This window comes from Triturus cristatus, chromosome 2_1 (genome assembly GCF_964204655.1).
Source record: "Triturus cristatus chromosome 2_1, aTriCri1.1, whole genome shotgun sequence".
In the NCBI taxonomy this organism is placed as follows: domain Eukaryota; kingdom Metazoa; phylum Chordata; class Amphibia; order Caudata; family Salamandridae; genus Triturus; species Triturus cristatus.
The window spans coordinates 1,092,325,390-1,092,351,814 of record NC_140581.1 but is presented as its reverse complement, the minus strand read 5'-3'; the positions used below and the strand labels follow the sequence as shown (position 1 = coordinate 1,092,351,814).

Genomic DNA, 26,425 nt, shown 5'->3' with positions numbered 1-26,425 from the left:
ACGTACGGGGTGCCGGACGATGGGATGGCCGTTATTTTTGTGGTGAGTGCTGATGGAACCCATCCTTGTGAGTTGTTCTACTCTTGGGTGAAACTGCCAGCAGTGAATGCGGATGATAAAATGTTTCACTCGTATACTCACACGCGGGTCCCAGCCAATTATATGCCATATCAGACTCTAGAGATCCCCCTTTCAGCCTGGCAGCACAGCATTTGGTTTAATGGCGCCCTTCCCCATACGGTTGCACCGGCTAGAATGGGCCCTTTGTCATTTACTGGGGCCACATGGCCGGTGCTTGCCGGATTTACACCTCACCCCCGCTATTTGACTATTGCGGTGGATGAGCTGTGTACGCTCCATACAACTCTTATTTCAGTATATAGGGCTTTGGTGCAATACGTTTCACGTAATGTGCAGGTGGGTCCTGTGCTGTTGCGGGACTACCGCCTGGTCACCCGGCAGTTGTTATTAGTCCCGTCATAGTTAATTCGGTGATGGGCAAGCGCCCCCAGAATAAGGATGATTTTCCTTATTGGCTTGCCGAGAAATTTGACCAGCTGGAAGCAGTGTTTCCACACTCTACGGAGGTGGAGAAACACAGAATTCTCACCATTAGTTTGCCGACAGATATTATCCCTGATGTGTCAGATTGTGACAACTAGGGAAAGATCTTTGCCGCGGTCTACTCGAAGTGCTTCGGCACTCCGTCTATGGCCGTGCTGCCCTCCGTTATTAAATGTGTTCAAGATCAGCACGGACCGGAGGCGGCTGTAGAGTTGGGAATGAGGCTTGTCGGAGTATTCGACGTTGTTGCCCCCCTCGTCCTTGGTAATCTCAAGGGAGATGCGGTACAATTCCAAGTGGCAAATGCCTTAGCCCGTGCCGCTGAACTCGATAAGCCCAAAGAGTTACCTAAACTTATTGCGGAAGCTTATAAATCTATTGGCCGCAATAGTTTGGGAGTTAAACCAACTGTAATCATTCCTGACTTGATACAACAAACTAAGGTGAGTTCGTCTAGTAAAGACGATCGTCCAGCTTTTCCTAAACAAAGTTGGAGAGCAAAGAAACAGGGAAAGCAGCAACAGAACAGGGCTCTCGTCCTGCGTCTCCCGTACAGCAGGCTAGCGAACGCACTTATGATTTGCGCGATCGTACTAGTATTAAGTCGCCTGATAGATTTCAGGTTACTGAACAATGCTCTCCTCGTTCTTCATAGGAAACATCGGCCTCACAGTCCAGTGGCGGAGACTGTGGCAAAGGTCAGGGTGCACAACAAGCTCATGACCAACCCCGTCAGGCTGACGGTAAAAGCAAGCAAGATGAGTTTGCACGTCAACGTCCCCCGTTTCAGAAGAAGAAAGTTGCTGCACTGACAGCGAGGTATGCCACAGATAGTGAGAACGCAGCTTCGGAACCTGACATGGGCCCTAACGCTGCTCGACAGCGCGGCGGAGGTTACAGTAGTGCGGCAAGCACTGCGTCCATATCTGGAGGCGACAGCAACTGATACGTTTATCACCGTAGAAACTGATGACACTAGAGTGGCTCACCCTGACAGACTATATAACATAGTCCTCCTAATTGAAGGTGACATACGACGTACAATTCAAGGGATTTTTTGGGATAATCTGACCTCTTCTTATGACATCCTCCTAGCGGAGGCAGACTGGCCCCCGGCTTTCATTTTATATGCTCCTAGAGGGGAGGAGGTAATCCTCCCGTCCTTTGCGCACACAGTGCCAAAGGACCAAGCTAAAAGGTTCGCTGAGGAGTGGGCTCTGGTGCTAGCACGGGCTTTGTATCGTACTCAGGTGGGCTGGGATAAATTGTCCCCCAGCCATGAGATTCCATTGCGGTCTATGCCCCAGCCTCAACCCCAATATCCCATGCGTCGCGAAGCTAGACCTCACGTCGCGGCGATCCTTGAACAATTGAAAAATCAAGGTGTTATTGAGACATGCGTGTCACCAATGAATAATCCTTTATTCACTGTGACGAAGCCTGATGGGTCGTACCACCTGGTTTTGGATTACCGGCATTTAAATTCTCATTGCCGGACATGCGCGGTACAAAATACTCACAGTGCGGCTCTCGCCGATAGTCTCGTGCGAAAAAGATTTAAAACCACACTTGACATTTCCAATGGCTTTTAAAGCCATATCCTGTCCTCTATTAGCAGTCAGTGGACAGCGTTTACTTCAGGCGGCAAACAAAAACAGTTTACAAGACTAGCCGTGGGCTATAAAAAAAGCCCTGGCGTCTTTGCCGCACGTGTAGTCTCTCTTTTAGAGAGCATAGATCCAGATGCGTACTCGTATGTTCATGATATCTATCTCACAGACGACGAGTTGTGGCCGCATCTGTGTCGCGTTGATCGCATTATAGTCATGTTCGCAGACTTCAGTAACAAATTCAATTTTGCGAAGTCTCACATTGCAGAGTATACAGTGTTGTTCTTGGGCTACGAACTCAACAATGAAGGTCGAGGATTGGCTCCGCACTTCCTGGAGAAGTGCGCATGCCTGCATGCTCCTACAACACTGAATAAATTACAGTCTTTGCTGGGCTTTCTGAATTTTGGTCGTACGTACATTCCTGACTATGCCCAGCGTATCAAGCCGCTTTATGCCTTGGTACAACCTACTTTTTCCAAATCATGCTGGCTGCCGGAGCATTCAGCTATTTTGCAATTACTGCAAGCTGATCTTCTTGCTTCAAAATACTTACTGACACGTGATAACCGCACTAACCTGGTAATAAGAATTGTGCCAGGCGTAGTGGGATTCACGTACTTAACGTTCAATGAGGGCGATACCGTCCCCATTGCCTACAAATCACACCTGTACACTTCAGCTGAAATGCATTTTTCCTCTGTCGAGAAAGTTCTTACGGCGGTACAGATGGCGATTCTCAAAGAACGAGCGCTGTCGCAAGGAAAACGCATGTTGGTTGTCACACCATATCCTGCCCTTGAGGCAGTGACCAAAGCGAGTGTACCAAATTCTAAAGCTTTGCATCCTCGGTGGATACAATGGGCCACTTCCTTGACATCACCCGACGTCACCTATATCTTTGACGCCTCATTACAGACTCAGGAGTACTTGCAGTATGAATTTGTGCATCCGGCTCCTCTGTCTTTGCGCCCGCTCGAAGATTACCATTGTGTCATTTACACTGACGGTTCTGCGCAACCGGCGACTGGATGGAAGCATGCCTATTCAGCGTCCTGCGCAATTGTGGTGGGTACTTTCGTAAATGGTGAATTCCAATCTGATGTTGTGCATACGCAGTCATTGGGTGATTGTACCGCACAGTTGGCAGAGCTCCATGCTCTGGTGCTTGCACTGGAGTTTGCTGATCCTCGGGTCACTACTCTTATAGTAAGTGACTAGTTTTATTGTGTTCAATCTTACAACGACAATCTACATTTTTGGTCTCAAAATGAATACAGTGATTCCAAAGGTAGCGCAATTGAGCATAAAATGCTTTGGGTTCGAGTGGCAGAACTTAAAGAACATCTGCCTCTCGTGAATGTTATTCACACTCTCGGACACCAACGAGTTGGTGTCCACGCTGTCGGCAACAGTTTAGCTGGCGAAGCGGCAAAAACGGCAGTGGCGACATATCTAGTAGCAGTAGTTACAAGATCCAAAAGTAAGATTGATGATGACATTTTGGCAGCTATTGCTGCTACAGAAACGGGAAGTAATTACCCAAAAGGGTTCCCTTCTCGTTACCATTATCACTTAAGTCCTGATAAAGTCCCATTGGTGAGGATTAACGACGTTGGTGACAGATTGATTCCCAACGTAGACTGCAGACCATCGTTGATAACAGCAGCTCACGAAGGCCTGGCCTCTGCCCACGCCGGCGTGGCAGCTACTGTTTCTCTGTTACAACAACGTTACTGGTGGTGCGGTTTATATAAACAAGCTTGCGCTTATGTTCTTGATTGTGACATTTGCCAGCAGATTAAACCTTCAACTGCTGCGCACCCACCACAAATTCAGTTGTACATATCTAATAAACCACTAGGGTGTGTTTATCTAGATCACTGCGGTCCTTTCACCTCTGATACTGCGTACAAGTACATCTTGGTTGCAGTGGATTCGTGCACACGTTTTCTGTGGGTATGGCCACAAAGGAGTGCTGATGCCCGTACTGTCATCAGGGATTTGCTTGTCTTTGTGGGAAGTTTTGCGTGTGGTACCTTTCATTCTGATCAGGGCCCTGCGTTCGCCTCTAAGGAGTACAAAGAAGCCATGAGAAATTTGGGGGTCCAAGTCAAATTTTCGTCTCCCTACCGGCCTGAGGGTAATAGTGTGGTGGAGCGGATGAACCGTGACTTAAAGCAATCTTTGACAGCTAGGGTTTTAGGCACTGGCCGGAACTGGCTAGCCCATCTGTATAACGTCCAACGTGCACTTAATAATCTCCCTAGAAGGTCTCTGGGTGGGCGGACCCCATACATGATGCTCTTTGGCATACGAATGTTTGTCCCGGACCTTGATGGTCTAGACATGGCGGCGTCAGCCACACCCTTTGACGTAGATGATCACTGTGCTGTATTGCAGACTCTACAAGAAGCCAGAGACAGTCTAGCGAAGGAACACGTGCCCTCCACATCTGATGCTGCGCTTCAGATTCCGGTAGTCGGCTGGCTACCTCGAGTTGGTGATCTGGTCCGTGAGAAGGTGGAGAACAAGAAGGAGTTCGGCCCCTCTTATCGTGCACCGGTTCCAGTGCTTGGCGTGCAGGGTACACGAACAGTCATTTTACCTCCACTTCCTGGTCGCAAGGATAACAGGTACATCTCTATTGACAATATCAAGCTACAGCGAGTGGCCGATTCTTCTTAGTATGACTCCAGCGGTTTCTTGCACTGCGATGCTGAGAAATTCTGTTTTGGCTCCAGCTTCTACCACCTTGACTGATGTTGCCGTCGAGATGCATACAGTTACTGGTCCTTTGTTGCTACCACCGGCTGGTGGTCTACCTGAAGATACTGAGTATGCTTATCCTGCAGATGTACCATTGCCTGTTTTACAATCCACCGCAGTTAACCAGTCACGCTTCTCTTTTGACACCAACTCAATGACTTCTAATGCCCCATCAAAAGTTTCTATTTTTGCTGTCTGGTTTAAAAGACATTTTTTAATTCCCCCTTGGACTTACATTTGGCTGGTGCTCATATCTATTTTTTTGTTCATGTCCATTGGATTTGTGGTGGTATTTTTTCGGCTTGTGAATGGACACTATCTAAAAGAAAGATCTACAATTAGACTAATTGATGGATCTTTGGCCCCCCACTCCTCGTCACTCATCATGAAAAGGGACCAGACTTTTGTGAATATTACTGCCGGGCCTGTGTTGGATGGGATTGCATGGGATGCTGTTAAATTTCAAATTCATGGTCCCACTGAAGTAATCAATGTGCCAAATGTATTTCGTGTTTCTATGGGTGATGTAGTTAAGCAAAGCATCCGCTCAGATGATTGGGATGTTCAAGCCACAGAAGCACTATTTTCTGATTTGAAATATTATGCTGCGTTTGATGTTGAGGATTTGTATTTAGATACTGCTAATTATGATGAGCAGTTTTGCTATCAACATTATGGCAATCATTTCCTTCACAAAGCCAATACGTTTAGAAATGTTGTAAATTACACGCAAAGTGAACACTGTCCAGCGCCTAGGCGGGGTAGCTCCACCACGTTAGTGAACAAATTCACATATTTTTCTGATTTCAGTGTTTCAAATACTGCCTCCTTTTACTTCAAAGTAGCAGCTGAGTCTGCCTCGAAAGTTAGGCTGACACACACGAAACTGTTATATTCCAAATCCTTTATGGATGATTTGGCAATCAGAGGTTATGATTCGTGGAAAGCAACTATTGATCTTAAATTGGTTTGGGGTTCAAAACCGTGGCAGGTACGAGGAACAGAAGCTTTGCATCGTGCCTGCCTCATCCCGAACCACATGTTGTTTTTGAATTCGTCAATTTTTCAGACCACCTGTTTTGGATTGGCTACTTCTAAAAAATTTAATTCTCCCTCTACTCCGGATCTGGGTGCTTATCCTAATTGGGATAATCATACAGATCTGTCCCTTGATGCGTTGCAGTCATACGTTTCTAACACTTCCTTCAATATTTCCAAATTAAACCCGGAAGGATGGTTAATATGGCAAACGAGCTCAGATTCCTGTCAACATCGTTTTCTGGATTTAAATCCGGGGTATACGCAGATTCGTGTAGACCCCCGTTTTGAATCTTCTCATACTGTAACTACCTACTCTGTAGGGAAGTTATGCCAATCTTGGCTGCAACATTCCACCTTAGCATCTGTTAAACTTAATTTATCATAATTACATGACAAAATAGATTTGAATGATGTCCAAAAGATGGGTATATGCTGTTTATAACGAAGTTTGGAAGCTATCACAAATTGAAGCTGCGTCCAGGTTACGGGCTATTGATCAAGCCAATATGGAAAAAGTATTGGCAGTTACAGATAATAGCATTAATACCCTTTCTTCCAGAATTTACACGTCAGATAATATCGTTTCATTTGTGGTTGACATTGTGCAGGATGATGTGTCTGTTTTATATCATGGTCAAAATCAATTGCGTTCTATAATGCAATTTGCATGGACGTTGCAAACGTTAAAGGCTGGGAAAGTCCCTTGGGACTACATGAATACTTCATCTTTGTTCCTTCCTTTTAATTTAACTGCAAAACAACAGTTCATGTCCATGAAAGAAGCAACATACTCATTGCTGCACATTGAAAAGTTAGAACCTTTGCCTTTCTCTGTTGCCGAGTTAAACTCCGCTGTGTGGCTCATTCACGGGTTAATCACATTACCATTTCCCCTGTTTAAGTTCAGTTCTTGCATGAAACATTATGCGCTAGGCAGATATGAACAACTAGGTACTGCCTTCCTGCATGAAGTTTGGTCACTCCTATTCACGTACAGGTGCATGAGAGACGGTAAAGAGGTTTACATAAAAGGTGAAGAATGCACTTCCACTCCGGATCACTCTGTGGTGTGTCGGCACATTCAATTGCATGGTGCATGTAATGTGCACGCTCCTAATTTAGCTTGCGTCCTGAAAGGGATTCCAGTGCCAGTCATTACACCATCATTTACGCTGCTGGCTAACGGTAGTTATTTGCTATTAAATAATGAAGCTTGGTGTGGGATGTTAGTGGGAATTCCCTACATAGTGACTGTATCACAGAGAGTAGTCTGCTGTAACAACGTCCTTTTCCCACCCCCGCATGGACGGCTCGATGTATCCATCTGGCCTTCCATTCCAACCTTGAAAGCAGAGTTCAATAAGATGAGCAGAATAAGGGCTCTATTGTCTCAAAAAGAAGTCGTGTTGACTTCGTCCCGGGAAACATTTGTCCTTCACGTAGCAAACACACGCACCGAGGTGCACGCGCTTTTGAATACTGATCTCCCACTGCATTTTGGTGCCCTGATTCAGACTATCGTTAATGCATCGTCAACAAGTGGCCTGGCACATTTTTTCAAAGTTGTGGGCTCCTGCCTCATGACCTCCTTCCAAACTATTTTTGGTGTGATCCCGGCATTTTTTCATACTATTTTTTCCAGCGTCTTTGGAGGTCTACCGTTGATTCTCGCCCTCGTGGCTGGGGTGCTGTTGTTGGTCTGCTTACTACGCAATGGCTGCACAATTTGTGTCACACGACAGCCTGTCCCGGCTGCTCCATCTTCGTAACCGGATGCTTGAATACTATGGAACACTACCACTGGCAACCTTGAGCTTAGCCTATGGATTGTCCTTCCAGTTTCCCTACTTTACATGCGTGCAACCTGTCTTTCATTGCCTAGAGTGTCCATTCCAATGAGCTCTGGATTTGTGCTTGTCGAACTCGGTGTCTCCCGCCCCGGATTATGATAGACTAATGAGCCCCTTAATGGCTCATGAGTTGGACTGTTCTGGTGTCAGGATTATGGCCTGTGGAGCAGCACATGGAGTCCTAGGGAATTGGGACATCGGTAAGGCTGCAGACAACTTCCTGGCAAGAAGTTATCTTGAAGAACACGCCAGTTGTCCTCTGATGGTACTAGAGGGTCCAGTTGTCGAAGAACATGTGTGTTCATTCCCCTTGCTGAACTGAATGGCAGATAATTTTGCAGGACGTTCCAATGATTTCCTCTTGGAAGCCGTTGCTACTTACTGTGCTTATACGTTGATGGATTAACTTGGATGTCGTCCAACATTCCTATACACAAACTTTTACCTTTTTATTCGACATCCATCGATACGTTTTTTTTCTCCCCTTTTTATGTTTTTTTTTTCTTTCTCTCTTCGAACCTTCACTGCCTTTATATGGATTTCCAATTTGTGCTCTTGGTTCCGTTCTATCGAACTTGAACTCGGCGTTCCTTAATTGTACCCCTATTAGTTAGTGGTCCGATCAAGGGGAGTCTAGTGAGGGCTGCAATTTATATACGTACATTGCTAAGTTAGCATAACCGCGTTAGATGTTAGAAAGCCATCTTTCTGTTTATATCCTGTGATACAATAATGTTCCGTTGAGACTAATAATACATAACTTAACAAATATTATTGTTTGTTCAAAAAGCAGTTGGTGGCTTACAATAAACTGTTTTTATTCATCTAAAAGAAAAGGAGTCATGAGACATCAACCTCGCATTTAAAACAGCTGAAAATATGAGCTCCTGGATGAAATAGTTCTGATATGTGTTGCATTTGTAAACATATAATTCAAGCTTGTAGATTGCTGGCGCTTTATGTGATATACTAAAAATCTGATATACTGCAAAAGGAATCTAGGGGTTCCCTTATGAGCGGACAGGGGCTTGCTATGGCAATCCCAAGGTGAACTGTTAGGGGGTAGCGTGGTAGAGCAGCTTTAGGCTTAACACAGAGGAGTGTAAGACATCTGCAAATACACACCATGATCAATAAATGACACACATGACTCAAGAAGGAGATCCACACCAATTTATAAAAATATCAAGCACCTTTGTATATGTTTAGGCATCAGAGAAAAATTGTTTAGGTGAGTAAAATTTTAAATTTAAATTCTTTTCAGTTCAAAAAGTGGACACAGAACACTTTTAAGTTCTGCAATATTATCCTATGGAAGGAAGAACAAGTTCTGCCAACCGGTATAGTACAGCGACTTACAAGACCTATCTCCATGAGTTAAAGTGAGAGGTGGGAAAGGTCCAAAGCAGCACCAATAGTACACCACCAGCGGCACAAGGGCAGCCGGATGCAGGGTGCAAAACTGTGTCAGGAGCCCAATAGTTTTGTATGGAGATCAGTCACTGCAAAAAGAGGCTGCAGGCTCTGGTTGGAAGGCCATTCAGGTTGAACCAACAGGGGGGTACAAGTCTTGCGATACTCGGGATGTAGGGACACATTTGGTCCTCTTCTCCATGGCCTGAGGGTGACAGATGCCGAGCTGATTTAGGAGTTGGGTTTTCTTACCAGGAGCAGCCGCGGTAGAAGGGACATGTGTGCAGAGGCTGCTGGCAATGTCAGAGGGTCCTCAAGGGGTGAAGCCATGATGGACTCCCGCTCAGGAGGGCTGGGAACCTTGTTGACACCATTGGTCCACTTTCACTCGGGTCGGAGGCGATGTGTGCAATGGTGGCTTCAGGTGTTGTGTTTCAGCAGTTCCAGAAGCCTCAGAGGATTTGCTTTCGAGTTTCTGTAGGATGCAGGAGAACAGGTCCACTCTTCATGGGAGGTCTTGGGTCTTTATCGAAGGCAGGCAGTCCTCCCAAGAGAACAGAGTCAACAGCTGCAAGACAAGTCGACTTTAATGCAGTTTTCGACAAGGGATGCAGACAAGCCAGCAGGGTTAGTACCAAGTCAGCTCAAGTCAGCTGCTTCTTCACTTCTTTCTTCTTTTTTGGCTCTTCAGTGTCCTCTTACTTCTTAGGTCATCTGGATCTGCTTCTCTGGTGGCAGGGACTCCCCTAAATATTGAATTTAGGTGTGTTTGGGGTAGTGTAGGGTAGTAGCCAATGGGCTACCGAACTATGGGGCTACTACACCCCTAAAAGACCACTTCCTGTGGGAAGTGGGAATAACCCTGTCCCAGAATTCCTAAGTATGCCATCACCAATATGGGTTCTTCTGAAAAATTGTGCCCACCTCAATATAGTCCACCTCAGGGGTGGTATTAGCCGTGAGGTGGCACGCCTACCTGAGTAGCTAACTTTTCCGCCTGTACATGTTCCAAGGTGACCCTGGACAAAGGGGCGTGGGCTTTTGAAGCTTGCCGGCCCAAAAGGGATAATAAGCAGGTCATCCTGTGGGAGAGGGTGTTACACCCTTTTCCCGTACAGGGTTTTGTCCCGTGCCTCCTGAGAGGAGAGGCTCCCATACTAGGAGGTCAGAACAGCGTTGTGGGTGGCAGGCTGGCAGAAACAAGTTAGGGAGCACAACAGAGACTGGTAGGTTTTCAGGAGGCATCTCTTAGGTGCTCTCTGGGTACATTTATTGGTAAATCCATCTCTGGAATCAGTATGGGTTTATCAATACGAGATGTTTGATACCGAACCTCCCTATTTTCAGTGAAGCCATCATGTAGCTAGGGAACTCATTTTCAGTAGTGTCCAGCACATGTTTTAAAATGGGTTTCCTGTTCACTTGCACTGGCAGTGATAGGACTGACCATCACAGGAGCATATCTGCTCATATACTTCCACATGTAATGTTCAGCACCCTGCTGTAGGGCTGCCAGGCTCGCTGTAGGGGTGACTTACAAATATCACAGGCAGTGTCAGAGGACATGGCACATAGAGATGTGTAACATGTCAGGTTTTCACTTTCGTCTACACCAAGACACTTAGCCTGCAGTGACAGTGCCTTGCATGTGCTTGGTGAGGGGCCCCTTATGGGGGCAAAATTTGTGCTGCTGCCCTTAGGGACCCTCTTTAGAACCTTGGCCCTAGGTACTAGGGGTACCATTTACTAAGAACTTACAGAGGGTGCTAAAGGTTTTTACCAATTGTGGGAACACCTGTACAGTTTTGGGACAGAGCTCCCGCACTGGCGACCTGGTTTCCTACAAAGTCCATTTCTAAAATCTTATTGGTAACAACATAAAAATATAAAAATGTAAGTGCACCGTATGAACAGTTAGCTTACCCACCTTTTTCACCGAAAGTTCTTCCATCATTTTTCTTCAGAAAAACAGATGATGGCCCTGTTATAGAGCATCTGGGTGGGACAGGAAGGGCCATTACTGGCAGGATGCGGGGGGTGCGGAGCTGTCACCCAACACACTTGCACTTCAATTAACTGGTCCAGCTCACACACAGAGGACCTCACATTAGCCTATTGTGTCACCATCCTGGAACCAGGTCAGGGAGGCAGGAAATTCCAGACACCTATGTAGGAAAAACATCCAGAAGCTTCTCTCACTTCAAAGTAGGCACCAGGTAAAAAAGGTGACCATCGGACCCACTCTTCAGTACACTCCTGGACCTGTGGATAGTACAGAAGAAGGATGCCCTGCTGCTTGAGGACTGCACTGCTTGCTTCATCCCAGGCTGAGTCACTACAAGGGTCAACTGTCAGCTGACTGACCTCCTGTACTGAGCTAAAGAGACAACAAGCTCCAGAGGCCTTATTGCAACTGCTCAGTTGACCTGCTGCACTGGACTTGCCTGGACCTGCAATTGGACCTGCCTGTGCCCTTCTGACCTCTGCCAGGCGGAGTTCCTGATCTCCAAGTGGTGCCTCTCCAGGTCCTGGGCCATTGACTGACATCAGAGAGATCTCCTCTTGGCTTAAATAAAGATTCCACTAAATTGATGTGAAGTAATGTGAATCCCTCCAATGCCTTGCTGTACAGCTTCAAGCTTCATTGGAACCTACCTCAAGCGACTCAAAGCCCCCAAAGCCTCGCTGCACAGCACATGAGAACGCAAAGCCCCGCAAAGCCTCACCACACAGTTTCATTGGAACTGATACCAGACGACGTGAAGCCCTGCAAAGCAACTCCGCACAGACCTCTCACGAAGGACATAAGAAACAATCTTCAGCGGACCAAAACCTGGAACTGTTCCCAGCCTGCGCTCCATGACAGTCGGCCTGAACTTGTGACTTGGTCCTAATCTAGCGTGACCAGATACCATCAGTTGCCACTTTGCGCCATTTGGCGCTATTTTGATCAAATCTTTAAAACTGCATATCTTCGGTTCTCTGAGTATCACATTTTGGAAGGAAATGGTACCATCCTCCTAATTGAATAACAGTATCTTTGTCCATAAGGCTGAGTGAACGTTGGCTGTTTGCATGTCTTAAAATTCTGTATTTATTCTGTTTGTATTGGCTCTTTGTTTAGTCCATTCCGAGTATGTTAGAGATTAGTGGGCATTGTATAATGTTTACCTGGTTTTATAAAGCTTGTGTTCACAAAGTACAGCAGTAAGGTCAGGACCATTGGTTTTGAAAATGGGTCTCTCATGTGCAAGTAATCCCTTTAACCATTAACTCTGTTAGATTACTGGCTCATTGTGCCATTACTGCATATAAATTATTGTGTATTTGTTTTGTACTTTGCATGTGATGACCCTTTATACTGTACTGTTGCTTGGGTTAGTGTAATGTACTGCACATAGATTCAACACAAACACACTCTCTTGAGATAAACCATTGACTGCTCACCTACACTTACCCAGAGAGTCATAGACGTTTAGATAGTGCCCCTTTTCTGTTGCTAACTGTATACCTAGAATGCTGATTGCTAGAGAAGCAGAGCTTTCTTACAGTTAGAAAACTTGGTGGCCCTTGTCTTTACCCCCTCTAAAGAATCTGGTTAGAAAGAAAGGCGAAAGTGGGCCAAGCCCACAAATCCAAATGCTTGTATTCTGATTTAGACTGTCATGTGCATGCTGCCTGGTTCCAGGATCAGGAAAAGCTGACAGTAGGTATCCCACTGTCACATTGGCAGGCAGATGAACAGGGCATTTGTGATCTGCACTTGTCATTCGAGCCATGAGCTAGGCAGGAGCCAGGTTATATTTCTTCAAAAACAGTGAGGCAGCAGCAGTGGGTGCATTATCAACACTTCTTGATGTCCCCTTGACATATCCTTAGTGCTAGTTGTCATCACATTCACAGGAAGACAGGTTGCTTCTTCTGCAAGTGTCTAGCCCACCACCTGAAACTCAACCAACCTGTTGCCTGCTATCATATGGTGGGAGAAGTTGAGGTATGGAGCCCTGCCGTGATTTTTTTTATTAGAGGTGCTGATGCGGATTCACTGTGCCTCAGACTGCCTAGGCTTGACATTCTCATGTGGAGTCCTTATATCTTCTGTAGCAAGAAACAGGGTATGACAAGCACACACTGTGTCCTTCACAGACACCCCACTCCAGATGTCCACAATGGTGCTGTGGGACTGGAGATAGAAGATAAGTTAGGGAACTTAGTGGTACACTGGAATAAATTAACAGAGAGACATACCAGAAAGTCTAAAAAACAATAATTTGACATTTCAGAAACAATAGAGATATATTGAGGGTTGTATGTCAGAATGTTGTTGACAAAGGTATTGTCCCAGTGAGAGTTCAGTTAATAAGAGGGACAATACATGTATATATTAAACTATATTGATCATGCAATATTTGTGGCACACTATATTTAGTCCTCAATATTCTGGGGCCATACCAATATGGAGACAAGAGAATTAGGGGCCGATTCCGATGTCATTAGGAAGGCCTCCAGACGGGTTCCGGATCGTGCAATTCAGATTCGGAGCCTATGTTTCCGACCAAATCGTCCCCCGTTCTGAACGACTAAGTACGATGCGCAGATTTTCGTCAGCGCCGACCAAATTGTTTCCGCACCTGATCCTATCCGTCCGACTCGTTCGCAGCCAAATCGTGCCGCGCAAAGCTGCCGGATTCAAAACGAGCGAGTGTGATGCACGATTTGGACAGCGGGACGAAATGGCTGTTGGATTCAGACTTCGGGGAGCCGTAACAGGCCCCCCTTCACCCGGAGCCCTCCCAATCAGTTACGGGGTGCCCATTTGTCCCCCGATCCAAGCATGCACAGTGGGGCGGGCATCATCGGGTGCCCGCTACAGGGTGTACGGTTTCCTCACCCACCCGTTTTTGCTATGGGAGCCCGTGTACGCATTCAGTATACAGGCTCCCATAGAGTTCAATCGGAGCCCAACCGAACCAAGTCCATCAGCATATGAATGCATCGTACTCGTTCGATCGGACTCTCACAGTGTGATTCGCTAGGAAAGCCCTCCGGATCCGAGTCGTACAGAGGGCTTTCCTAGCGAGATCAGAATCGGGCCAATAGTTGGGAGAGAATAGGTACATGGGGACACACCAAAGAGAAGCTAACATACTAAGTAAACTGGTTAGAACCACATGTACAATAAAAGACCCATTGAATGAGACCCGAAAAAACACACCATAGGAGGCAAGACATACAGGGATACAACCTTCAATTTCTAAAGTTCATCAAAAATCTCAATCTGAGTATTGCTGGCTCTCATCTCAATTGTTTTACCACAAAAAATAATGGGCAAGGTGCCCGATCAGCCACCTAAAAGGTTGATTAATTTATATGGGAGGGAAAACTTCATAGCTGTACTGAAATCTCCACAGAGACTACCAAATCAGCATCACCTCCAGCTCAAAATACCTTTTGGGCGGTCCCAATTAAATTCACTATATCCAATAATTTTTTTTAGTTATCTTTCTGTTTTTTACCTCAATGTTTTCATCGGGAAGCTGGTATTTTTTCTTGTATTACATAAGCACACCCTCAGTACGCACATATGATATGTTTCATCACAAGGGTTCCATCCTGCCCCGCTCTTCCTGATGTGGTCTACCTGTGCTCATCAGGTGATCAACGAGGAATGCCAGAAATTGCCTTTTCATTTGTTGTCCTCATTTCTCTTTGCCATTTCTTACGATCATAGTTTTACCCTATTCCCTCTATGTCTTATCTCTTTTGTGCCACCACCAGGACTCAATCCTCTTCCTTGACCTTTCTACTTAGCCTAATCCTGTCCTTCTAACCACCTGAGTTATATCCTCTTGCCAAATATACCACCCTCTTTTCCATCATACCCCCATTTCTGATCCTGATTGCCTCCTCTATGGGTTCACTACTTTCATCCTTTCCCCACCTCCCCTGTACCTCCATTGCTTAATATAGCCTTAGAGTGTGCTGTAGCGCACTCTAACGGCCATTTAAGGCCTGCTCAAGTGTTAAAGGCCTGCGCCGAAGGTGGGGGTCTTTCACAAGAGAGCAGGTTTTAATGGCCAGTAGAGCCCCCTATGGAGGGCTCTATGGCTATTCGAACATTCCGCCCCTAGAGGGCAGCATGTTCTAATTTATATGACAAAGGCCTCATGGAGCCCATGGGGGTTGAAATCCCCTTGGGCTCCATGAGGCCTTTGTTTGCAGCAACAGCTGTGAACAAACATTGGATTGTTGATGCTCCAGGCTTCTACCAGCCATTAGAAGCCCAAAGCACTCCATTGTCTTCAATGAAGCGCTCAACATTCCAGTGTTCTAATTGTTCTTATTATACACAAAGAAGGTGTAAGAGGAGTGCTTACATGACCATTTGTGCATCACTCCCAAAAACACAATCCAATGCTCAAAAAAGATGCACAAGGTCTGGAGAACCGATCATATTGGATTCTTCCTAAGTAAACTGTCTCTGTAATTGTGGCAGATTCCTTTGTTTAGGGAGAGAACCCTCAACTACCTTTAGGTGGCATGTTTCATCATAGGGTTTCTCCACACACCAGCCATCAAAGTTACTGGTGTGGGTTACAACTCCTTTCTGTGAGAGGAGCACTTTGAGTGTTTTTGGTGATATTTGTTACCCTATGTGAGATGTATGCGTGTATGAGGTATGCATAGTGCGACCTCATTATTTGTTGCATTTCATGGCTCAAGCTGTTTAAAGTGGCACTTGGACTCTATCCTTCTGAGTGGTAAATGATTAACAAAAGGCCGGTGAAAAGACTACAGTAGTAGAAGAAGAAGAAGTAGAAGAAACATATGCAACTCAATACTAGTAATACCTTTTAATCTAGGGCTTCATACTAAAGTTGTTTTTGCCTTTTTAAATGCTGCTGAAAACTGGGGCTACTGTTGCTCAGTTAAATAGCAGCCAATGTATCCACCTTGGTAAGCTGAAAGACTGAATTAGGCTCAATGCCCAAGCCTACAGGCTCACTCCTAATTTTTGGAGCAAATTGCTAACTTCTCCAGAGTTCACAGTGGATTCAGAGTGCTCCTGACAAGCTGTGACAATTGCAGTTTCCCTGCTGTAGTCCTAGAGTTTTTTTAGGTCAAGCCTACGGGTAGCGCACATGCGCTCCTCGCTCTGCGAGGCATGCTGTATAGGAGTATGCTCTTGAAGCCCCGCCCAGTCTCCACCCATATTTGTCATTGGCTTATGCCCCTCGTAAATGCTGGCTTCCGATTCGTACATAGGCTTGTTAGTCCCTCCTTAGTACCGCCTTGTCTTCACTTGTAACCTCCCAGGAGGACTAGCCCTTTTACTTCTGTTGTTACACGGTCTGCTTTTTGAATTACTAGCGCGGGCCGCTTTCACTTTAGCGGCCGCGCTACAAAGCTTTTGAAATATTTAAAAAATTTTAACTTTGGGTGAAAGCACCATACTATAATGGTGGCCACGCCCCTTTGTTTAGACGCTGCTTACGGTAACCTGAATATGCGAGCAGCGTTTAAAAAAAGGGGCGTGGCCACCATTATCATGGTCTCGCATTTGCATGAGTTTGAGATCTTGGCATTAAAAACAACAATGCTTTTTGTATATGTGTTCCTTTTAAAAACACATAAATAAAAGGCATTGTCATTTTCAAAGCCAATAGCTTAAACTCTCGCAAATGCAAGACCTATTTCATTGAAAATGCTTGTTTATAAATGCCTCAAATGCATGCAAGCATATTTTCAAGTAGTGCATTTTTAATTAAAACTTTTCTCTCTGTGAGCAAAACATTTTACCCGGTGGAGAAATTCATTCCCTTACACCTCCACCAATTTTAGTGGTGTTTCTTCCTCATTCTCACCATGGATAAACAGTTATTCCTGCTCTTGGCAGAAGCAAATCTCTGAAGGAATCCAGGGTGTGAATATGTTTGGCAAATAGGTGAATATCCACACAGGCCAACGTTTGTGGGTGTTCAGATACTTTTAACAGAGTCCCCTTTGATTACTCAGGCGCGGTATTACCTCATACTGGTGCGATATTGTGTGAATTGCTCTGTAAATTCACATTCTGAATATATATAATGTGAATTTACAAAAGCCATTTACACACCTGTGTCAACTAAGGTGTGCAGATCACTTTGTGAATCGGGCCCTATGTGTTCAGGAACAGTATATATTTACCATGGTCTGCTGGTATGCAGAAAGTTATATTAAATTCAGCGCATTCCTTTGTCTTGGCCATTTTGTACAGTGATTGCGTAACAACAAACCTGTTAGCCATTTGACCCAAATGATCCTCAAAGCGCTTGCAAACGAAGAATTCACTGACTTGTGGGGACATGTCTGCCGGTTTCTCATCATTCTCCGTCTTTAGTATGCATTCCAGGCGCTCAGTCAGATCTTTCTCACAGCATTCTCTGAGCTTGCTAGAAATGTTGTCCTGATTCACGCATGTTCTGGAAACAACCTCCGTCTGTTAGAGACAAGAGCAAGGAGATTAATTTGTGCTCTATTTTGAATAGAAATCCCTCTTGTTATCTTTTAATTTCAGGAGTATTTTATTTTTCAGTTTTTCATAAATGATCACGGAGAAAAGAACAAACAGATAGCACAAGGTTCCATTTTAAGAAGTACATTTCTGATGCGTAGAACTCAGGAGGGTTGATTGTGCCCTAAAGATATAGGGGCCGATTCACAGAACTAATTTGAGATAAAATCCTAAACTTACTACTTTTGGTATTCACAGGAGGCATTTAGTTAGTAGTAAAGTTAGGACTCCTAACTTTACTACTTCTAAACTGAGACAAAATCCTAACTTTCCGACTTTCAGTATTAACAAAAGGCATTTAGTAGTAGTAAAGTTAGAAGTCCTAACTTTACACTATTAAATGCCTTCTGTGAATGCCAAAAGTAGTAAGTTTAGGATTTTATCTCAATTTGGTAGTAGTAAAGTTAGTAGTACTAACTTTACTACTACTAAATGCCTACTGTGAAGACCAAAAGTAGTACGTTTATGATTTTATCCCAGATTAGTTCTGTGAATCGGCCCCTTAGTTTGCAGTGCAAAATCCAGGCAACAGGTGACAAATGAGAGAGAAACAACATATGATATCCAGATAAACCCATAAGAGATATTGTATGATGTATAATGAAATGATAGGAGTGTAATAAATAGAATGGAAGGGACGCTTGTAGGTATAGAATCAAAACACAGATATCGGTGGGTAAAATCCAAGGAGATCTTAGAACATTTAGATGCAGATGCGTTTCAGATTGTATACTCCGTTCTATCTAAGGGTTCATCACAGGGCTTTGGAAGGTGGTGTTATCAATTCTAATTACTTCTCATAGTTGTATACATACAAGAAAGGGAAGGTGTACAGGAGTGTAGGTTGTGGATCTCCTTGTAGGGTTTCACGGTGGTTTAGAGTTAGCAAAATAATTATCAAGGGAGTTCCAATAGATGTATTGCGTACAATCCAAGGGGAGTTTTGCAATGAAGTGTTCGGTGCCCTTCTCATCCCTCTTGTTTTCGAATGTAGAGGGAAACAGACACAGAAGAGCTGATTAGGTACCATTGTATAAATTAGATTTATGATGGACCTTTAAAGATTTGTTTGTGCACTTTTGAGCATTTCCTTGTTATCATTTGCCATCAGCATTTTGCTGGTGGTCGTGCCAATCGATTTCATGTATTATCACATTAATGATGTGGTAAACGCATGACACCCAGGCAAATTTACCACTGCAACAGCGAATTTTATTGGGAAACAAAAATGCTTTTTATTAATATTGTGTAAAAGCCCACGTTTAAATGGTACATATACTAAACACAAACATTTGTAGTAGGTAATCATACTGAAATGTTATAGGACTAAAGGTGAAGTAAATATTTAAGCTAGCCTAGCTATGGATTAATTGGAAATAACGCATTAGCATTCAAGGCCCTGTTTTCTCATTTAAATTGTTGTTTGCACAAGATGTTTTTTCACTTGTTTTGCATTAGACAACTGGAGGAGAGGCAGCAACAGGAAGAATGAGTCATGAGAAGATCACTCTGGACCACATAATGCAAATATTGTAACTTTTCATGGTCTAATGCCTAAAGAGTGTGAAAAGTTGGAGTTTGCCTATTTCCTGGGATTTACTGAAACCCTACTTGGGGAGGCAGGAGACAAAAGAAAATAATTTTGCAACATAGAGTATTGTCTGTTTACATTAGTGTGTGTTCCTAGAGTAGCAGCCGGTTTCCTTCCTCAACTCTTTGACTGGACTCATCTTTGAGTTCCAAATACTCTCTACAAGGGAGGTTGCTTAACCTATATTCATTGGTTGTTGATTTATAGCTGAGAATACTTTCCAGTTTGATATGCAGAGGCTTTATGCTTATGCATTGATCCTTCCATAAGAACTCTTTATTGAGTATATGAACTGACACCTCACCCTATATATTAATTTTTCCACACTATTTAGGTTAGGAAACTTCCTTCATGGAACAGGCTCGGTGTAATATTCAATTTGTACCGTTACCTTGACTAATATATTATTTTATCTTATATTGAAATATCAATCATTAGATTAGGTTCATCATTAATGTTAATGCACAAAATACTAATTTGTAGTGTATAACATAATTAAATACTAAAAGATCTGGGAATAAAACTCTTTAGCTCACTCAAAAATCTCTTTGTTGACTGTACTAAAAGCCATTAATGACTCAATATATATTTGATTGAAGTAGATGTTTGGTCCTTTTAATTTCTCCTTGTCGATGAACGAAGGTCCATACGACCAGTGGCGGTGATTGTTTAATGATTACACCTGAAGATTAAGATAGAAAACTCCACTCTCTCACCACAAAATGCTAAATCCAGGCTACATGGTAAAGTAAGCAGAAGCTAGGTTTCTACTCCTCTGTCTCATTTGAATAGATTTCTAAATTATCCAGAAAGAATTGTAATAATTGAATAATATTTGCAAGCCTAACAAAGGACCTGAGTTGGCGTTTGGGGAATTGGGATATAACTCAACAAGCGAGAGATGTCTAATCAGCCACACTCGTAAATACTCGACTCTTTTTAGATTTGGAGTAGAACCAGGTTTCTGACTGCAGAGCCTACCTGTCTCCATCCACAGAAATCTGTGACCAATGACTCATCCATCACGGGGCAGTTTCTAAATGTATGTCAGAATGTGTGCCCGATTTAGGGTGTTTGTTCCATCATACATTTTTCCTGTTCATAGAAAGATTGGTGTTCACAAAACTATCAATGATACTATTTTTTTAATATAAATAGAGGTTAAAGTAGTAAATGTTAAATAAATGTATATATAATTTGAATATCATTTAAATTAAATATATTTCACGAGTATTGAATACTATGAATAAATATTCACTTATATAAACACACAAACACATATATATGGGTTTGTATATATATATATATATAGATATTCACTTAAAAAACCATAGGTTTCACACATGTTATAGTTAGGTGGATATTTCACTCGTAAAAAAACAATGAAATTCCCCCGTTATAGTTAGTTCAGATAACTATAACTCGCGCGCCCGCAATCCTGCTCATGACGTCACATATTACCTCACTCATGACATGGTCAGTGGCATCACTCATGACATCACTGATGACATCATCCTTATGATAGAGTGGCGGTCGCGCGAGTTATAGTTATCTGAACTAACTATAATGGGGGAATTTCATTGGTTTTTTACAAGTGAAATATCCACCTAACTATAACGTGTGAAACCTATGGTTTTTTAAGTGAATTTGCAAGGTTTTTTAAATGCTAATTCCTAACTATAACGTGTGTGAAACCTATGGTTTTTTCAGTGAATTTGTACGGTTTTTTAAATGCTAAGTTATGTATGTATTATTATTCTTTTATATATTTATTTTACAATAAACTACGTATTAAAATTATTATTATTATTATTTTTTATTTTTTTTGGTTTTTCACCGTGCGCGCACCCCCGAGATTTATTTTTTAAAAATTAAAAAATGTTTTTCTGCCTTCGGGGTACTTCAGGGACCCCCTGACAAAGGCTAGGGGGTCAGGAACTCTCTACCCTGCTCCCTTTTCACGTTCTCCACCTTCCTTTTTCACTCTCGCACTGAAAACAAACAAAATGGCGGCCGACACTTCCTGATTTCGACCAATTCGAACGTTGACTAACATGTAACCACCAATCAGAATTATGCTCGCGCACGTTAGGGTGCTCGCACGGTGCGCGCACGGTGTACGCACGGTGCGCGGCTATAGATATGTATGTGCTTTTAACTGCAATTTTCTCAGGAACTTCTGAACAGATTGACTCCATATGTGCAAAAGGCACATCCCTGACCTGAGGACTACCTCTCTGCCAAATTTCAAGTAATTCTGTTCAGCCGTTCGGGCTGTACCTTCGACTAAAGGTCCTATGGGAAAATGCATGGGGAAAACGCGTTTTGGGACCCCCCTTTTTTCTCGGCCCCCGCTTGACGAATCCCCCCGAGACTTTCAGGGTAGGAGCTGAGCAGAGTGCCCCATTAGTTTTGAAAATTTCGCGAAGATTCGTCAACCGGCGCCAAAGTTATTCAAAATAGAATTTTGAGATTTCCTATGGAAACACGGTCCTAACTATAACTATCTACTGCCGGCCGCCAGTAGATAATATATATATACATATATATATATTTATTTTTTAAACAAAGACACTCAGGGTTCCCAGGTCATCAGGTATTTATTCATTAACCAAGAGGACCCCGTATGTAAATCACACAGACGCGTTTCAGGCAAAGGCCTTGCTCACGGTTGGAGTATTTTTCCCACAATGCACCTTTATATACATAGCCCCTCTTAGCTCATAATGAGACTTTCTGGGAGTTGTAGTTCATTTAACAGTAATTCTCCTCATAAACAACAGACATTATATGCTGTAAAACGCCGGGTGTACAGAATTCAATATATACACAGGCGTCATAACATTTTACATGCTGTATTCAGTGAAAAAATATTTACAACTAATCGAATTTAATTGATCGAAGGTTAAAGTAACTTTTATGTTTCCACGGCATTATAACAACACGTGTACTGCGAAAAATACCATGACCCACACTGGTAGGTTATAATGAGCAGTCTCAAATAAAATGATATCACAGCTACTATATCTACTCTAATATGTACAGTGACAGAATTTACAAGCAATCGATTCTGTATCACAGAACTTGAGTTATAGTAACTCACTCATTAATCAAACTGATTGTTGTGACTTAGCACCCTAAAACTAATCTCATTAAAGTGCATCTCTGATGGAGTCTCAGTAACCCACAATAGACTCTTGCTGTTACAATTCTACCTCCAATGTTTTGTTAACCACATTGTTGTTCCCTTCGATCATTAATAACGTTAGAGAAACATAGGTCTTAAAAAAACATCAATTCCTACTGGAAAGCAATTAAAATGACAGCCATTTGAATTTACATAAACATAGGAAAATACCTATATAAAACACACACAGTTCATTTTTGAGAGTATTCTAACTTAATATAAATCGGCTCAATCCAAAATATGGCTCACAACATGGACCAGCCAAAAGTCACCTTCATTTCCTAGCAAAATTTCAGAAAATGCAGAGATTATATATGGAACAATTCCCTATCGGCAATGTGTAATCCTGATGGTATGAACCATTTTATAGGTGGACATAAAGTTCCTCGTCATTTTTAAGCCCCCTAGGGGTCTTGGTTCGTAACTTAATAATGTATTTGGACTCCAACTGTCTTAATATTTTCTTTCGATCCCCTGCTCTTTCATTCGCTGGGATAGTGTCCAAACCAAAAAGTTCCATGGTACTCCAATCATTATTTTGACATGTCGCCATGTGTCTGGCCGTAGCATAATTCAGATCTTTGTTCTTTATCGCACGGATGTGTTCCAAGATCTGTTTTTTCAACATACAGACAGTTGACCCTATCTATCTCATTCCACATGCACATTGGATAACATAAATAACATACTATGTAGTGCACAAGATTTTATACTTGATTTTGATCTTTTTTCCTGCATGATCTACTATTTCTGTCTTGTTAATTCCAATTTTGCATGCCTCGCACTTGTTGCACTTTCTGAATCCAAGTTGTTTATCATCCAACCAACATGTTTTCAATTTAGTTTGGTAATGGTAGTGAAGGTGCATTTCTGTATGTTATTTGCAGTCTTTCTATAATCATTGCGCCAATGTCCTGGTCACTACTCAGTAAGTGCCAGTACTTCTGTACAATCTGAACAATTTTGGGACTCTCCTTACTATACATTAGTATGAGTCTCGGTGCTTCCCCAATCTGTGTGATGACATCTTTATCTTTTTGAACTTTAGGAATGAGAGTATCCATCCGGGCTACTTTTTAAATCTTTTGTAGACTCTTGTCAAGGTCTCTTGGTCTGTATCCCCTTGCTTTGAATCTGTGCACTTTCCAAGATTTTCTTGCTGGCTTCTTCATCTTTAGAACAGTTCCATTTAATTCTTATGAATTCACCATAACGAATATTGTTTTTTAGAGGTTTAGGGTGGAAACTTGAGCCGTGCAAAATGCTGTTAGTTGCTGTAGCTTTCCTGTATAATGTTTGATTCTGCCCTTGATCTATATAGACCTTTGTTAACTGTGGTACTGCTAGTTGTACAAGTGAAGACCAATCCAATCTCATTTTGATTCAACTTGTTGAAATAGGACAAGAACTCCTCTGTTTTCCCAATGGTTTCTACAACTAGAATGACAATATAAAAAATAAATAAATAAAAGCTGGGAAATAAATGCGCTCCAAAAATATCTGGACATTGATAGAGTACCCAGAGGTCTAAGGATTTTTACGATGCCCACACATCTGGAAACACGACCTGAGAATTTGGAGGAGTGGAGGGCCAACGACATGACATGTTTAAAAAACATGATGAAAATCCTAATTAAATATGCAAGCATGGACTTGGATGAGACACATAAAATGATTAAGGAATTAGAGGACAAAATCATGCAAGAAAACAAAGATGAGGTGACAAAATATAGAAAAGACATGGAAACAAGACTTGAAAAATATGAGGACGAAATTCAACAGAGAAAACACAGGAAATATGTTAGGGACGAAATTGATTATCAGAAAGGAATAATCCTCACTTTTGCAAAAAGGTTTGATACTCTCAAATTGAACTACAGTAAAAATATAAAACCAATAACTGTAGAAACCGTCAGCGAATCAGACGTCAGCGAGAATGAAGCAGCTGGCGGCTCAAATCCCTCAAAGGGAATTTCTTTTTTAGAAGAGGTATGGTTAATGCATCTAGATCAAACAATAGCCATAGGACGAGGGAGAGGAAGAGGCAGAGGGCATGGAAGCGGCGATTTAAAATTTTCAGGACCACAAGAAAAACCCGACGTACCCGGCGAAAGGAACAATATCCCCTACGACAACCTGAAATTTCGCAAATAGAAGATACCAATCTTATCATCAATTTGTCAAACCATACACTTACTGAGGAGGAGAAAAAACTGTTAAATAAAGGCCTGCATTTTTGTCCGGATAAACATTTTGATTATACCAACACAAAAATTGACCTATATAAATACGTAAGAAAGTTAAAACTAAGACACATATTAATTGTCCTCAATCATTGCAAACCACAGCAATTGCACATCCTGAATAAGGTTCGATAAGCATTAACCAAATTCCGGACTTGAAAAATCTTTTTGATCTCATGTATAATCTAGAGGAGAATACAGCAATGGAGGGCCAAATATTAAATGAGCTAGTTATAGAAACAGGAAGACGTACGCCCAGTGGCTTCAAAAACAAGTCTAAATACTGTCCCCAATTGTCTCCAGGCAACAAAATAGATCTCTTTTCAGATGCTGTCATGCAAGAGTTGGATAATTTACAGAAAATATGCAATAATAAAAAAAAGGAAAACGTATCTGTTAAAGAACGTACAGCACTCAAAATGCTAATGGATAATGATGAAATAATTATTAAGCCCGTCAACAAAGGTGGCAACAGAGTCATCTAAAATCAATCAGACTGTGTAAAAAAAGCCCACAGACACTTGAGAGATACAACAAAATACAATAGGTTACAGGACAATCCAATCAATAAGATGATATCAGAATTGGAAAAGAGTCTTATGGAATGGTGAGATGGGGGCCTGATAAGTGAAACGGAATTCCAAAATCTACGGAAGGAGTATCCAACTATACCAACCATATACTTCCTTTAAAAATACACAAAACACTTGTGGACCCTCCAGGTTGTCCCATTGTGTCTGCCTGTAAATCCTTATATGAGAATGTGTCAATATATGTGGACCATTATTTGGCACCGATGGTCCAAAATCTCAGTTCATACTTGAAGGATACTGGAGATTTTTTGCAGATTCTTGCTAATACCGCTTGGAATGACAACTACATCATGGCCACAATTGATGTGGTATCCTTATATACATCGATTCAAGATCACATTGGCCTGCAGGCATGTGCATATTTCCTCAAACAACGTAATGTTAAAGATTTGGCAAGTTGGCCGCGGGGCAGGGGCTCTGAAATCGGGCTCTAGGGCTTGGGATCACTAACATACTGTAAATCCCACCGACCCGACCACCCTGCCACAGCCACTTCCCGAAAACATTTAGGACTTACCGGAACCAAATATGAGGCAATCCAGGCAACGGCAAGCTGAAGCACTCCGAGATCGTCCTTCGACTGGTACCTCTGGGATGGCAAGCGGTCCTGCATGGGTGCCCAATGCGACAGGGTCCTCCAAGTGATCCCAGGTCAGCCCCGCGTTCAACCCATAGGAGTCACGAGTTCCGACGGGGGTCCACAGCAAAGAGTGAATGAATCAGGAACTCTCTCTCAGCCAGCTCTGCACGGATCGGCATCCCGCCAATGTGACGCCCAGCTGTTGCGACGGACTGACCCCATGATGGCCGCCCTTGATCGACTTTAGGTTCTCCACGCATGGATTCGATGTCCCGCTGCACACCGGAGCACTTGGCGGAGTGAGGCGTGGCTTCCTCCTCCTCTGATCGGACTAGGCCCAGGATGGAGAAGGATCCCGCTTTGGACTGGCAAGGAGCTGAGGTCGTAATCGAAACTGCCTGTCCCCAAGATGGCCGACGCTTGAACCCAC

General features: G+C 43.0%; 1 protein-coding gene across 2 annotated transcripts in view; it reads right to left on the bottom strand.

Annotated features, from left to right (window-relative positions):
- LOC146866404 (serum albumin-like) overlaps window positions 1–26,425 on the bottom strand; it is a 462,125-nt gene that overhangs the window by 120,069 nt on the left and 315,631 nt on the right. For both annotated transcript variants that reach the window (XM_085636474.1, XM_085636475.1), the window contains one exon: window positions 17,524–17,726. In XM_085636474.1, the coding sequence (XP_085492600.1) occupies window positions 17,524–17,726 (203 nt within the window). The remainder of the gene's footprint in view (window positions 1–17,523; window positions 17,727–26,425) is intronic.